At 38.9% G+C, this 17,272-nt stretch overlaps 1 protein-coding gene across 6 annotated transcripts in view; it reads right to left on the bottom strand.

The window, feature by feature from the left end:
• N4bp2 (NEDD4 binding protein 2) overlaps window positions 1–17,272 on the bottom strand; it is an 81,288-nt gene that overhangs the window by 14,120 nt on the left and 49,896 nt on the right. For 5 of the 6 annotated variants that reach the window (XM_057771740.1, XM_057771741.1, XM_057771743.1 and 2 more), the window contains 2 exons: window positions 14,003–14,121; window positions 8,878–9,016 (listed from right to left, as the gene is read on the bottom strand). The exons of the other annotated variant lie outside the window; for it this stretch is intronic. In XM_057771740.1, the coding sequence (XP_057627723.1) occupies window positions 8,878–9,016; window positions 14,003–14,121 (258 nt within the window). The remainder of the gene's footprint in view (window positions 1–8,877; window positions 9,017–14,002; window positions 14,122–17,272) is intronic. 6 annotated transcript variants of the gene reach the window in all.

Genomic DNA, 17,272 nt, shown 5'->3' with positions numbered 1-17,272 from the left:
CTCCTGAAGCACAGGCTCCACCCAAACTAATTGGAGGAAAAGATGGGTAGACAACAAGGTTAGAATACACTCAACAACACAAAGAGCAATACAGCAACACCAGAAACTAGTGGTTCTACAGCAATAAGACCTGAACATCCCGACACAGATGAAGGCAAATACTTAAAATAACTTTATGAAAATGACTGAGACCCTTACAGAGGAAATGAAAAATTCCCCTAAAAGAAATGGAAAAAAAAAAAACAAAAAATTGGAAGAGATCAACAAATCCCTTAAAACCAAGAAAAGGCAATCAAATAGGTAAAGGAAAATGTTAAAGACTTAAAAACTGAAATAGAAGCTGGGCAGTGGTAGCCCCACCTTTAATCCCGGCACTTGGAAGGCAAAGGCAGGTGTGTCTGGTCTACAAAAACTAGTTCTAGGACAGCTAGGGCTATTACACAGAGAAACTCTGCCTCAAATATAGATGGATGGATGGATGGATGGATGGATGGATGGATGGATGGATGGATGGATGGATGGGTGGGTGGGTGGGTGGGTGGGTGGGTGGGTGGGTGGGTGGGTGGGTGGACGGACAGATGGGTGGGTGGGTGGATGGATAGACAGACAGCAGACAGACAGACAGATTTTAAAAAACATAAAATAAACCTGAAATAGAGGCAATAAAGAAAACACAAACCAAGGGAATTCTGGAAATGGGAAATCTGGGTAAACGATCAGGAACTACTGACGCAACCATAAACAACAGATTTTGAGAGATGAAAAAAAGATTCTGAGGCACTGAAGATACAATAAAGGAAAAAAGAGTCATTGGTCAAAGAAAATGTTAAATTCAACGAACACTTAACACAAAATATCCAGGAAATCTGGAATATCATGAAAAGACCAAACCTAAGAATGATAGGGATAGAAGAACTCCAGCTCAAAAACACAGAAAATATATTCAACAAAATCAGAAGAAAACTTTCTGAACCTAAACAAGGACATGCCTATGAAAATACAAAAACCTTACAGAACATACCAAACAGACTGAACCAAAAAAAAGTCCCCTTTCCATATAATAATCAAAATATTAAATATACTGAATAAAGAGAGAATATTAAGAGCTGCAAGGGAAAAAGGCCAAGTAACATATAAAAGCAGATCTATCAGAATTACACCTGACTTCTCAATGGAAACACTGAAAGCAAGAAGGTCCTGGTCTGGCATTATGCAGACATTAAGAGACCATGGATGCCAGCCCAGACTACTACACCCAGCAAAGTTTTTAATTACCATAGATGGAAAAAACAAAATATTCTATGACAAAACCAGATTTAAACAATACCTATCAACAAATATAGCCCTACACAAAGTACTAGAAGGAAAACTCCAACCCAAAGAAGTTAGCTGCATTGAGAAAAACACAGGCAATAGATAATCCTGTATCAGCAAATCCCTAAAAAAAGAAACACATGCACAATACCAACAACAACCACAAAACGAAAACAAAACAAAAAAACAGGAAACAGCAATCACTGGTCATTATTATCAATGGACTCAATTCGTCTAATAGATTGGATACGAAAACAGAATTCATCCTTCTGCTGCATACAAGAAACATATCTCAACCTCAAAGACAGACATCAGCTCAGAGTAAAGGGTTGGGAAAAGATTTCCCAACCAAATGGACCTGAGAAACAAGGTGGTGTAGCTATCCTAATATCTAACAAAATAAGAATTCAAACTAAAATTAGTCAAAAGAGATGAAGGTCATTCATATTTGTCACAGGAAATATCCATCAAGATGAAGTATCAATTCTGAACATCTATGCCCCAAATACAGGGGCAAACTCACTTGTAAAAGAAACACTACTAAAACTTAAATCACACATTAAGTCCCAAACACTAATGTGGGAGACTTCAACACCCTACTCTCACCACTGGACAGGTCTGCCGGACAGAAATTTAACAGAGGAAAAAAAGGATCTAACAAATGTTATGACTCAAATTGGGGTTAACAGACATCTACAGAACATTCCATTCAAATGCAAAAGAATATACCTGCTTCTCAACACCCATGGGGCCTTGATGTGGAAGGGTCTTCTTTTTTGTGATGATTTCATTGGTTAATAAAGAAACTGCCTTGGCCCATTTGATAGGCCAGCCCTTAGGTGGGTGGAGTAGACAGAACAGAATGCTGGGAGGAAGTGAGGCAATTGCCATGCCTCTCCTCTCTGGGTCAGACACGATGAAGCTCCGGCCTAAGATGGATGTACACTAGAATCTTCCCGGTAAGCCACAACCTCGTGGTGCTACACAGATTATTAGATATGGGTTAAAGCAAGATATGAGAGTTAGCCAGTAAGAGGCTAGAGCTAATGGGCCAGGCAGTGTTTAAAAGAATACAATTTGTGTGTTGTTATTTCGGGTGTAAAGCTAGCCGTGTGGGAGCCGGGCGGGATGAAAAGCAGGCCTGCTCGTCTCCTCACTACAGGACCTTCTCTAATATGGACCACATACTCAGTAACAAAGCAAACCTCAACAAATACAAAAAAAAAAAAATTGAAATAGCCCTTTGCATCTTATCAGATCACCACAGCTTAAAGTTAGAATTCAACAACAATACTAATTGCAGAAAGTCTACAAACCCATGGAAATTGAACAATGCTCAACTGAATCACCATGGGGTCACAGAAGAAATAAAGAAATTAAAGACTTTCTAAAATTCAATAAAAATGATAGCACAACATACTCAAACTTATGAGACACAGTGAAAGCATAATAAGAGGGAAATCAATAACACTAAATGTCTACATGAAAAACCAGAGAAATCTCACACTAACAAATTAACAGCATACCTGAAAGTTCTAGAACAAAAAGAAGCAAACTCAACCAGGAGGAATAAAGGCTGGAAATAAAATTGAGGGCTGGAATCAATAAAATAGAAACCAAGAATCAATCAGACAAAGAGCTGGTTCTTCGAGAAAATCAACAAGATAGACAAACCTTTATCCAAACTAACCAAAAGACAGAGAGAGAATATCCAAATTAACAAAATCAGAAATGGAAAAGGGCTATAACAACACATACTGAGGAAATTTAGAGAAACATCAGGTCATACTTAAACCTATACTCCACTAATTCGGAAAATTTAAAGAAAATGGACAAATTTTCTGAATAAGTACCACATACCAAAATTAAATCAAGACCAGATAAATAATTTAAATAGACCTATAACTCCTATGGAAATAAAAAGTCATCAAAAGTCTCCCAACCAAAAAAGGTCCAGGGCCAGATGGTTTCAGTGCAGAATTATACCAGAACTTCAAAGAAGAGCTAATACCAATACTCCTCAGATTATTCCACACAATAGAAACAAAAGGAACTACAGTTACCAATACTCAAATCACACAAAGATACAACAAAGATAGAGAATTACCCAATCTCCCTCATGAACATCTATGCAAAAATACTCAATAAAAATCCGAAAAATCCTCCACCATGGCCAAGTAAGTTTCAACCCAGAGATGTAGGGATAGTTGAACATATGAAAATCTGCCAAAGTAATATACCACATAGTGAAAGAAAAAAAAAACAACTGGGAGGCAGTGGTGCACACCTTTAATCCTAGAACTTGGGAGGCAGAGGCAGATATATCTGAGTTCAAGGCCAGCCTGATCTATAGAGTGAGTTCCAGGAAAGCCAGAGCTGTTTAAAAAAAAAAACCCGCCTTAAAAAACAAAGAAAGGGAGGGAGGGAGGAAGGAAAAAAAAATCACATGATCATCTTATTAGCTGTTGAAAAGATTTTGACAAAATTCAATACCCCTTCATGATAAAGGTCTTCAAGAGAGCAGGGATACAAGGAACATAAGAAAGGCAATATGCAGCAAGCCAACAGCCAACAGCAAACTAAATGAAGAGAAACTCAAAGCAATCCCATTGAAATCATAAACAAGAAAAGGCTGTCCACTTTCTCCATATCTATTCAATAAAGTACTTGAAATTCTAGTTAAAGCAGTAAGACAACAAAGGGAGATCCAAGGGGATACAAATTGAAAAGAAGAAGGCAAACTTTCACTATTTGCTGATGATATGATAGTATACATAAGTGACCCCAAAAATTCTACCAGGGAAAGAAGCAGGATACAAGATTAACTAAAAAACACAGTAGCCTTCCTATATACAGATGATAAATGGGATGAGAAAGAACTCAGAGAAGCGTCACCCTTTACAATAGCCACAAATAATATAAAATATCTTGGGGTAACTTTAACCAAACAAGTTAACGACCTGTATGACAAAAACTTTAAGTCTTTGAAGAAAACATCAGAACACAGAAAGATCTCCCATTCTCTTGGATAGGTAATCTCTTGAATTAACATAGTAAAAATGGCAGTTTTACCAAAAGCGATCTATAGATCCAATGCAATACCCAGCAAAATTCTTTGCAGAGCTTGAAAGGACAATACTCAACTTCATATGGAAAAACAAAAAACCCAGGATAACCAAAACAATCCTATACAATACTGGAACTTCTGAAGGCATCACAATTCTTGACTTCAAGCTCTACTATAGAGCTATAGTAATGAAAACAGCTTGGTATTGGCACCAAAACAGAGAGGAGAACCAATGGAATTGAATAGAAGACCCTGATATTAAATCCACACACCTATGAACACCTGACTTTTGACAAAAAAGCTAAAACTATAAAGTGGAAAAAAGAAAGCAACTTTAACAAATAGTGCTGGCATAACTGCATATCAACATGTAGAAGAATGCAAATAGATCCACATCTATTGCCATGCACAAAACTCAAGTCCAAATGGATCAAAGACCTCAACATAAAGCCAGCTACACTGAACTTCATGGAAGAGAAAATGGAAAGTCGCCTTGAATGCACTGGCACAGGAGACCACTTATTAAATGTAACAACAGTAGCACAGACACTAAGAGCAACAATTAATACAAATGACCTCCTGAAACTGAGAAGCTTCTGTAAAGCAAAAGGCACTGTCAACAAGACAAAATGACAGCCTACAGAATGGGAAAAGATCTTTACCAAACCCACATCTAACAGAAGACTGATCTCCAAATTATACAAAGAACTCAAGTAACTAGACACCAAATGACCAAATAATCCAATTTTAAAAATGAGATACAGATCAAAAGAGAGAACTCTCAACAAAGGAATCTCAAATGGCTGAAAGACACTTAAGGAAATGTTCAACATCCTTAGTCATCAGAGAAATGCAAATCAAAACAACTCTGAGATACCATCAGGTGTTATGGACAACAGGAAAAAAGCTAAACAAAGGAAATTAGATTCACAGCTCTTGTTTTGAAAAGAAAAAAAGAGGAAGTGCTGTGGTATAATGGTCTTGTTCCTGTAAAGATTTGTCACTTGCACTGATTTAAAAGATCGCTGACTGGCTAGTAGCCAGGCAGGAAGTATGGGCGGGGCAACCTGACTAGGAGAATTCTGGGAAGAGGAAAGGTTCAGTCACCACCCAGACACAGAGGAAGCAAAACCAAAGTCCAGTCGAAGAGTGGGAGGGGTGAAAATATGAGCAAAAGGTCAAAACCATGATTGGAATACTCAATGAAACAGCTTACCTGATCTAATGGGAGTTCACCAACTCTGGCATGACAGGGAAGGAAGCAGCACAGGACCAAACTCGGCCCTCTGAATGTGGGTGACAGTTGTGTGACTGGGGCAGACTGCGGGGCCACTGGCAGTGGGAGCAGGACTTATCCCTACTGCTTGGACTAGCTTTTTGGAACACATTCTCTTTGGAAGGATACCTTGTTCAGCCAAGATATAGTGGGAAGGGACTTGGTCCTTCCTCAAAGCAATGCTAGACTTTGCTGACTCCCCATGGAAAGCCTTACCCTCTCTGAGGAGTGACGGTGGAGGGAACAAGAGGAGAGGAGGAAGTGAAATGATAGTTTCTTTAAATAAATTTTTAAAAAAGCAAGAAATCCCCTGGGGATTGATCCAGCTAAAGAACAAAGAGTATTCTCGCCCCAATCCCAGTGTTGTATTGAATTTATGTAATAAATGCCCTTTAATAAAAAAAAGAAAAAGAAAATGCTGTACTGAGAAAAGGTACCAAGTCACTTGGCTAAACACAGACAAGAATTATGGGTTAAGAAAACTTGAAAGAGCTAGTTAATAATAAGACTGAGCTAATAAGCCAAACAGTTTATAATTATTATAAGACTCTGTGTATTTCTTTGTGACTGAAAGGACAAGGTGGGACAGAAACTTTCATTTATAATTTTATACCTGTCAGAATGGCCAAGTTCAAAAACTCCAATGATTGCTTATGCAGGAGAGGATGTGGAGTAAGGGGAACACTCCCCCATTGATGATGGGAGTACAAACTTGTAGAGCTACTGTGGAAATCAGTGTGGTGGTTTCTCAGAAAACTGGGCATCAATCTACATCAAGACCTAACAATACCACTCTTGGGCATATACCCAAAGGATGTACACTCATACCACAAGGACATTTGCTCAACTATGTTCATAACAGCATTATTTGTAATAGCCAAAACCTAGAAACAACCTAGATGTCCCTCAACCAAGGAATGGTTAAGGAAAGTGTAGTACGTTTACTGGAGTACTACTCAGCAGTAAAAAAAAAAAAAAAACAATGGCATCTTGAAATTTGCAGGCAAATGGATGGAACTAGAAAAAGCCATCCTGAGTGAGGTAACTCAGACCCATTAAAAAACAAAAAAGGAGGAGGAGGAGGGGGAGGGAGAGGAAGAAGAAAAGGAGGAGGGAGGGGAAGGAAAGAAAGAAAAGAACAGCTCATGTAGACAGCATGACCAATAGTAAAAAATCATAAATACATTTACAAGTCAGTTTCAACCTACCATTAGCCACTGTGGTAAGAAAAATTCAGTAACCTTTTAGAAAAAAACCTGTACCTAAAATCTCAGTAGCATGGAGGCCAAGCAATTTTACTGAGAACAGTATAAACTACGTAGTGAGATCCTCTCTCAGAATCCAAACACAGCAACAAAGTGTGTTTGTGTGTAGGTACCCACACGTGCACGTGATGTAATTATCCAAAAGAGATCCTTATAAAAGTTTCTAATGTAAAATACAAGATAATGAAAATAATAATTATTCAAACTGCCTATATGTTTTCCATTAAGGAAGAAAACTATTTTTTAAGATAATATTCTCAGTATGTTCAAATGTCTTTAGACTATCAAAAACTAATGTTTAACAAATGAAACACAGAGATCTCTAAGCCAACTCAGTCTTCACAGACTCCTTTATTCACTGTTTGCAGAGAACTGTTTGCAAACAGCCACCTGCATCTTAGATTTATCTTCTTTGTTTGTTTTTTGTTTTGTTTTCCTTGTTTTGTTTTTTCAAGACACAGTTTCTCTATGTATCCCTGGCCATCCTGGAACTCGCTCTGTAGATCAGGCTGGCCTCGAACTCAGAGATCCTCCTACCTCTGCTTCCTGAGTGTTGGGATTAAAGACATGTGCCACCACCTAGAGTCTTAGCTTTATCTTAAGAGATATAGGTTTCAATTTGTTTCTTCGAAACCTTAAAAGTATTATAAGTCATACATGTCCTACTATGTAAGTTAATAAACATTTTATGTGTAGTCAAAGTAAAAACTAAACAAAACCATAATTTTCAATACTCTAAAAAATGTTTTTATTGATATAATTATTTGATTGAGGTTACTTACTTGAATGTAACAACTTAGAAATTATCATTTCGCTTAGAAATATTACCAAGAATTATATTTATAATGTACTCTATAAAACAATCTACAGTGACACATAGGTTTAAAATCTTAAAGTCTACCACTTAATTTATAGTAATACTATGCTGTGGGACAATGGTCTGTAGCCTGTCAATTGTATTTTAATAAAATGCTGATTGGTCAGTAGCCAGGCAGGTAGTATAAGTGGGACAATCAGGCAGGAAGCAGAGGTGAGAAAGGAGAATTCTGGGAAGAGGAAAGCTTGGTCTGCTGTCCTGTCTGCTGTCCTGATCTGGCCACAGAGCAAGCAAGATGTAACTGCCTCAACAAAAAAGGTACCAAGCCACGTGGTTAACATAGACAAGAATAATGGGCTAATATAAGTTATAAGAGTTAATAAGAACGCTGAGCTAATGGGCCAATCAGTTTATAACTAATGTAGACCTCTGTGTGATTTCTTCGGGACTTAACAACTGTGGGAACCAGACAGGACAGAAATCTCAGTCAACAATATTACAAAATAGTGTATGTATTATATAACACACATATAATCTCTAATTGATAAAAATAAGGGAAGAAAGGTTTGCAAGAACTGACCAATACATAATTAACAGCTGGGTATAGAATTTCCTTACTAATATTTTGTTTAGACCCTGGGACTGCAGAGACTTGAAATAGACATCACCATGTTCTTCAAAAAATTAATTATGAGTCAGGCATGGTGGCCCATACCTTCAATCCCAAAGACAGTCAGATCTTAAAGCCAGAATGATCTACATAGAGAGTTCCAGGCTAGCCAGAGCTACACAGAGAAACCCTGTCTTGAAAACAAACTCAGAGATCCACCAGCCTCTGCTTCCCAAGTGCTGGGACTAAAGAAATGAGTCACCACCACCTAGCAACAAATCATATTTTCTTTTTTTTTTTTTTCTTTTTTTTTTTCGGTTTTTCGAGACAGGGTTTCTCTGTAGTTTTTGGAGCCTGTCCTGGAACTAGCTCTTGTAGACCAGGCTGGTCTCAAACTCACAGAGATCCACCTGTCTCTGCCTCCCGAGTGCTGGGATTAAAGGCGTGTGCCACCACCGCCCGGCTAACAAATCATATTTTCATATACATTTATTTGCCAAAAGAGTACAAGATCCAATTCCTCCATACCTTTTTCTCTTTTGATTTCAGTGCAGTATGAGAAGTGATATTCTCATTTTGGTGACCGTATTCTTGAGCGACAACTGTTTTCACAGGGTCTCCTTCAAGAACACAGTTTAGAAACTGTACTGTGTGTTCCAGTGAATAGCTGTTTAAATATAATGTTAATAAAAGAAAATGAAAGTTCTGTGGTATAAATTCAAGCAATTTCTAAAAGTATAAAAAATGGGCTGGAGAGATGGCTCAGTGGTTAAGAGCACTTGCTGCTTCTGAGGAGAATCCAGGTTGTCACAACAGCATGCAACTTTAGTTCCAGAGGAGCTAATGCCCTCTAAGCCTTCTGTGAGCATCAGACACATAAGGAGTATACATGTAGGCAAACACTCAGATACATAAAAAATATTTTTTTTAATTTTAAAGTGTAAGAAATTGGGTTATTTTAAGTTTTTAATATTGAAACTTAATGTACTTGAAGATTCAAGAAGAACCTCTAGGAAATCTCAGGAAAAATAAAATTGGGTCCTATTTTTTTTTTTTTTAAGATAGATTGATGGAGGAATGTCATTGGCTAATAAAGAAACTGCTTGGCCTCATAGGTTAGAACATAGGTGGGTGGAGTAAACAGAACAGAATGCTGGGAGGAAGAGGAAATGAGGTCGGATGCAGGGCAGCTCCTCTCAGACCCAGACCCAATGCAGCCAGCCGCCAGATCAGACATGCTGAATCTTTCCCGGTAAGCACACCTAGTGGTTCTATGCAGATTATTAGAAATGGGCTAAATTAATATGTGAGAATTAGCCTAGAAGAGGCTAGATATAATGGGCCAGGCAGTGTTTAAAAGAATACAGTTTGTGTGTTGTTATTTCGGGGCATAAGCTAGCCAGGCGGCCGGGAGCTGGGTGGCAGGAATGCAGCCCACAGCTCCTCACAACAGAATGGCACCCAGACGTGTGGACAACTATATCCACAGAAAGCCTGAGAAAGCTTAGGAAAGAATAGAGTAAAGCATGTTTTCTTGGTAGCAGCAATTTCTCGGGTCTGCTCTGCTTGCTAGAGGCAAGCAAGTGCTCTCATCTAAGAGAGGCTTCCTGACTCAGCTGTAGCTGCAAAACCCTGCAGCTCATTAAGAGGTCCTGCCACAAAACACTTAAATGGTATTGATAAAAGCTGACTAAATGCTTGTTTGTTTTCAGCTGTAGCAGGAAAAAAGTTGTGCTGTTTTAAAATGCCAGCTTTCTGGGCCATCCTGCCAGGGCAAACTCTGACTGTTTGAGGCAGGAGGGCCGGCTACAGAAAGAGGACTTGAGTGTTGTCTGTGGACTTACTGCTGCAGCTTGCTTGCTGGCAGGGACCTTGAAACGCCATAGTCTTGTGGCAATAAACATGGCTACAGCCAGTACCTCTGCCATGAGGTTGGAAAGCTAAGGAATGGGCTGGATCTAGCTGGCAAAGCCACAGCTTTAATCCTACCCATATTGCTCAGTAATTTAAAGGCTCGTGTGGTCAGAAAAAGAGAGATATACAGTAAAGAGAGATTCAAAGACAAAGAAAACCTTTAAGTGATTTACAGTGTGTTTAAAAATATATGCAGGCTAAAAGTTAAAGTTCTTAAAAGTAAAAAAAGGAAGAAAGAAAGTAGTTGGGTGTGGTAGTACACACTTTTAATCCCAACACTTGGAGGCAGAGGGAGATTGACCTCTGTGACTTCAAGATGTGGTACCACACGCCTTTAATCCCAGTGCCTGGAAGGCAGAGACAGAAGGATCTCTGAGAGTTCAAGGACAGCCTGGTCTACAGAGTTATTCCAGGACAAAGATATACAGAGAACCTGTCTCAAAAAGCAAAAAATAAAAGTAAAAATAAACAAAATAGAGGTTAAAATAAAGCCGTACAAAGATGGAAAATACATAGAAAATCTTGATACTGTATGCTATTATGCTCTCTTTGAATTGTTTGAATGCTGAGGAAAGAGTAAGAGCTGCTAAAAGATATTTGTTTATAAATGCTGCTGAACTAATCCAACATAGATATTTTCAAAATACCTTGACTTTAAAATTTGAATCTAAGGACATGATGCTTTGGAAAGGAGTTTCTTTTGTTTTCACAGAGGATGAGACTCTTTGGATTACTTCTATCACAATATGGTATGATAGACCACGCCCTCCTGAAAGGTTGCTGTGAACACCCTCAAAAAATTACTTTGCTCAACTTCCAACTGAGATGAACCTAGCAGACAGGTTATCCCATAAAAGACCTGAATAACAGCGCCCCAATTCAGCAGGAAGCAGTTTGGAGAGAAATAACTGCACCCATATTCCCAAATACTGTTTATAAATGTTCTTTTACATTTAAAGGGGGATATGATATATATATATATATATATATATATATATATATATATATATATATATATATATATGTAGATATGAATAATTTGCATCAGTATGGATTTGACTTTATTGATATAAATTTAAGGTCAATTTTGTTATATGTATATGTATTTCTGCTCTTGTGATTGTGTAGTTCATGTAAAAATGTAATGTATATAGGTTGTTAATGGATAATCATTAATAATAGTCAAGTTTGTAGTCATGTTAGTTAGATTTTCTAGATATATGTATATATATTTTAGTTGAATAGGCATTCTTCATATCTTTCAAAGACTATAGAATATGACATTTAATGTTTTAATAACTTAGGACTTTTCATGACAATGAGACACTCTGCTCCTGGCAGCACCAATCTACTTCAAGGAGAAGATGGGCATCGAAGAGGCACCTTATGGAGTTTGATAGCCATTTGGGCAAGAAACTGCTCTTGCCTGGACTATTGCATAAACTGGACACAGAGAACCCACAGAGAGAGGACTACTGAACTTGCCTAAAGGTGAGATGATCTTTCGGGGTTCCTGATTCATGAAAGAGTCTGCGAGACATTTTGCAGGACACAGTAGATAGTGACTGAACTGACTTTGAAATTTCCTGCTTCATGGAAATGTCTCTGGATACTATGGACCTGTAGGCCGAAGATGGATGCCCCAACGGTACAGAGGAACTTTGAGTGACTGTCCAGGCAGCGAGATGTCTCTGTCATTTCTAGAGTTTGAAAGTTGCTTATTTCTCATTTACTTAGGTAATATTATATCCTTCTGGAGTCTTTGATGGAGTTGAAGAATAGATAGATAGTTATAGCTGTTTTCCTTTGTTATGATAAAAGATAAAATAGATGTAAATATTGTAACTGTAATTCTTACTTGATAACTGTTTTGCTATATGTAATTTTGCTATGTTAAAGTTAAAGCCTTTCCTTTTTGTTTAAACAGAAAAAGGGGAAATGATGGAGGAAGGTCATTGGCTAATAAAGAAACTGCCTTGGCCCATCTGATAGGGCAGAATTTAGATAGGCGGAGTAAACAGAACAGAATGCCAGGAGGAAGAGGAAGTGAGCTTTGACCAATGCAGCTGCTCCCCAGGGCAGACGCGATGAAGCTCCAACTCAGGATGGACGTAAGCTAGAATCTTCCCAGTAAGCGCACCTTGGGGTACTACACACATTAATAGAAATGGGCCAAGCAGTGTTTATATGAATACAGTTTGTGTGTCGTTATTTTGGGGCATGAGGAGCGGCCAGGAGCTGGGTGGCAGGAACGCCGGCCCACAGCTCCCTACAACAATAGGTCTCACAATATAGCCCTGGTTGCTTTGGAACTTGCTACAAAGACCAGGCAGACCTAAACTCAGCGATTTGCCTATCTCTGCCTCCTTAATGCTGTCAAAAAAAAATTTTAAATAATACTAAGGATCTTTTTCATTTTATTATGTGTACGGATGTTTCACCTGCATGTGTCTGTGCACCACATGCATGCCTGGTGCCTGCAGAGAGCAGAAGACGGCATCGGGTTTCCAGGAACTGGAAATACCTAACATGTGGGTGTTGTGAGCCACCATGTGGGTGTTACCAACCAAATTCTGGTCCTCGGAAGTACAGCCACTGCTCTTACCACTGAGTCATATCTCTAGTCCATGACTTAGAAAGTTTTTAGTAATAATAATAATGGGCAGGTACAATAGATCAACAGACAAAGATTCTTTCTGCCACACCTGATGCCCTGAGTTTGATTCCCAGGATCCACATGTTGAAAAGAAAGAGCTACGACCTCCACACTTACTGCTTGCATACACAATAAATAATTGAATGAATGAATGAATGAATAAGCAAAAAACTCAGATGTTTGGAAAAAGTATGTTTAACCTAATTAAACACTACACAGTACACACATTCATAAAAACAATCTATGTATGACTCATTAATATGCACACTTTTGTGTTTATATACCAGTCAAAATTAACTGAGCTGGGGATGTGGCCCAGTTAGTAGAGCACTTGTCTAACATGCAGGAAGTCCTGGGTTTCATCCCTGGAATTGTTTAGAACTGGCCATGAAGGCAGAAACCTGTAATCAGAAAAAGGTCAGAAGGTCATGCTTAGCTACACAGCAAATGTAAATGATAGCCTGGGGATACACGAGACCATCAGTAGATTTTAATTAAAAAAAAAAAAAAAAGAGAAATGTGTGAGGTCCTGGATTCAATCCCTAATACCAAAGTAGTAGGAGGAGGCGATAACATGATAACTCAGTTTCTTTTAATTATTTATTCTGGAGTCAGGCTTATATAGTACATGCCTGTAGCCTCCATGCCAAGTTCCTGGATTTATCTGAGGCACATCAGCTGCATTGTTTCTTTTTTATCATCTATATTCCATAAATCTTTTGGGGAATTATAAAGTTTCAATTTCCTTCCAAAATCAAACACAGATAAAATACCCCCATGCCGGTATTTATATTGTAACAAACTGAACACCATGAGGTTCTAGTTTAAAAATGAAATCAAAGAGCCATCTGCCTCAGTCCCATGTTATCTGGGCAGGTTTCTCATGGTGAAAAGGTAACAAAAAAATTAAGGAGAAAAACAAGGGATACAAATGGCTAGAAATTTTCACTTTCTGTATTATATTAAATCTAAACTTAATTATTTATATTATATTTAATCAGAAAAATGAACACGAGATTGTTTGGGATATACTTCCAGTGACATTAGAGTAAAAAAATAACAGTCAGTCTGTCTAGCACTCACTTGTGATCTTTGAAAATGTCCATCAGGAAATTTTGGTTAATGGCTGGAAATATTTTAAAGAGCTGCTTCTCCTTTAGTTTAGTGGCACAATCTTTTTCAAACATAAGTGTCTCCCTTTTCTAAAACAAAACAGAAAAGAATCACCCTTATGATGAAATTTATAAGCCAAACAATACTGAACAAAAGCCTAATTATTTTGTTGCAAAAACACCAACAATTTATAAGCAATCACAGCCTTTCCTCGCTGAGCAAAAGCGGAAGTTAGTAATATAGGTATTCTTACACTATTTATTTATATCGCATTTTTGCCAAGTATTCAAAGGCGCTCATAAAAACACACAGTTCCACACACACACAAACATACACTATCTCAAAACAGTCCACTATATTGGTGCAGGAGAATTGTCTGTATTCTGTCAATCATGTTTTAAATAAACGCTGATTGGCTAGGCAGGAAATATAGGCAGGAAAACCAGACAGGAAGTAGAAATGATGTAATGAGAACAGGAGAATTCTGGGAAGGAGGAAGCTTATTCCTCCCACTCCTGCCCAGACCACCGAGGCAGCAGGATGTGATCTGCCCCACTGAAAAAAGGTACTGAGCCACATGGCTAACATAAATCAGAAAAATGGGTTAATCAAGATGTGAGAAGCCGGGCGGTGGTGGCGCACGCCTTTAATCCTAGCACTCGGGAGGCAGAGGCAGGCGGATCTCTGTGAGTTCGAGACCAGCCTGGTCTACAGAGCTAGTTCTAGGACAGGCTCCAAAGCCACAGAGAAACCCTGTCTCGAAAAACCAAAAAAAAAAAAAAAGATGTGAGAGTTAGCCACTGAGAGGATAGAGCTAATGGGCCAATCAGCTTTATAACTTAAAGAGATCTCTGTGTGATTTTCTTTGGGACTAAACAGTTGTGGGGTACCGGGCAAAACGAAAACCCCAACAAACAGGACCCATTCATGTTACACTATATGATGTAACAAGGAGAAGCTACATATACAGTCATGAACCACATAACGGTGCTTCAGTAAATGAGGACCCTCATATTGATTGGTATATGCTGTACCATACAGCTTAAGGCCATACTAGCCTGGTGTAAATACACTATGATATCCATACAACAAATCACCTAATGATGCTTTATTTGGGATATTATTCATCATTAATCAGTATAACTGTCTATTAAAAAATAGGATATAAATAAATGAAGTCAAAGATTAGAGAAAATGAAGGCAAGAATACAAGATAAAGCTAGCAGACAAAATTAGTATATAAGTCCATGCCATAAAATCCTGTAGAGTTGCTACAAATTCAGTTCTGAGCCCCCTTAGTGGCCAAAGCAAAAGGGAAAGAAACGTTCTCAGTGTCCATAAATTTAAAACAAACCAGTTACTCAGGAGAAGTACAGCTTTCTGGTACTGAAAGCTGAGAGAAATGTCTCCCCTGAGCCCTCATTAAGGGATACTGTGTGCTGTTGTGACCGTCCTCACAAATACACTCTCCTCAATGGGCAGAAACTACCATGTATAAAGGTTGTAAAATTCAGGTTGACAGAAAGTCTTATAGCTCCTAATTACTTAAAAATTTTTCACAAACACATTTACTCAAAAATAACCTATGAGTGTCAGTATTTCCACAGTCTATGAAGCTGCCTATCCTGAGCAGTACTCCACCAGGTAGAGCTGCACACACCTAAAATGCTGGGAGTTCAGGACAGTCTCAGCTGTATGCTAAGATCCAAGCACAAAAAGTTAAAATTTAAGTAAATAAGTAAATAAAGTAAAACTGTCAGACTAAATGAACTTTCCTAAAATACATCCTTTCTCTGCCCACCCATCTACGGAATGCACTGCATGCTCCCTGTGGAGGCTCTCTCTCTACCTTCTTCCCTTTAGACAGGCTCTCCACATTTGGGAAATCTGAACTCAAGTATTCATGCTCGGCAGCAAACATTCTTACTCACTGAGCCATCTTCCTAGTCCCTAGAATTCTTTCAAATTCTAAACTAAGATTATCATAATATTATCATGATATAGCCAGGCAATAGTGGTGCACGCCTTTAATCCTAGCACTTGGGAGGCAGAGGCAGGTATATCTGTGAGTTTCAGGCTAGCCTGGTCTAAAAAAGTTAGTTTCAGGGCAGGCCCTAAAGCTACAGAGAAACCCTGTCTCAAAAAACCAAGAGTTCTAACAGAAACTATGAATTGTAACATCAATGAACTATAAACTCAAGATCTCATCATCCTACAATTAATGTTCATGTTTTAGTCCTTAATATATATGATGTTTGCTTTGTATTTCTTTTTTCCAGAGCTACATCAAGAAATTCCCTTACTAAGTAGACAAGATTGCAGGGCAAAAACTGGGAACTGGCGGGTGAGGTGGCATGGGGCAAAGGGGAAATGGGACGAGAAACATGAGAAGGGGAGGATGGGAGGAGCTCGGGGGATTGGGATGGTTGGGATATAGGAAGGATTGATACGGGAGCAGCGAAGTATATACCCTATCTAAGGGAGCCATCTTAGGATTGGCAAGAGACTTGACTCTTGAGGGGTTCGCAGGTGTCCAGGAATATGTCCCCAGCTGGTACCTTGGGCAACTAAGGAGAGGGAACCTGAAATGACCCTATCCTATACTGATGAATATCTTGCATATCACCTTAGAACCTTCATCTGGCGATGGATCGAGGTAGAGACAGAGTCTCAATTTGGAGCAACGGTCTGAGCTCTTAAGGTCCAAATGAGGAGCAGAAGGAGGGAGAACATGAGCAAAAAATCAGGACCACGAGGGATGCACCCACCCACTGTGACAGTGGAACTGATTTATTGGGAGCCCACCAAGGCCAGCTGGTCTGGGACTGAATAAGCATGGGTTGATTCCGGACTCTCTGAGCATGGCGGACAATGAAGGCAGATGAGAAGCCAAGGACAATGGCACTAGGTTTCGATCCTAATACATGAACCGGCTTTGTGGGAGCTTAGCCTGTTTAGACGCTCACCTTCCTGGAAGTAGATAGAAGACCTTCGTCTTCCCGCAGGGCAGAGAATTTGGACTGCTCTTCAGTATCGAGAGGGAGGGGGGATGGTGTGGGGGGAGGAGAAGAGGAGTGGGGATAGGGGGAGGGAAGTGGGGGGAGGGGGCAATATTTGGGAGGAGGGGAGGGAAATGGGAAACGGGGAGCAGGTGGAAATTTTAATTAAAAAAGAATAAAAAAAAAAAAGACAGAATAATGTTGAGAGGAGGGAAAAAGAGAAAAAAAAAAAAAAAAAAGA

The sequence above is a fragment of the Chionomys nivalis genome, chromosome 6 (genome assembly GCF_950005125.1).
Source record: "Chionomys nivalis chromosome 6, mChiNiv1.1, whole genome shotgun sequence".
NCBI lineage: Eukaryota > Metazoa > Chordata > Mammalia > Rodentia > Cricetidae > Chionomys > Chionomys nivalis.
Note: the sequence above shows the minus strand (reverse complement) of the source record. Positions and strands in the feature narration are given on the sequence as shown.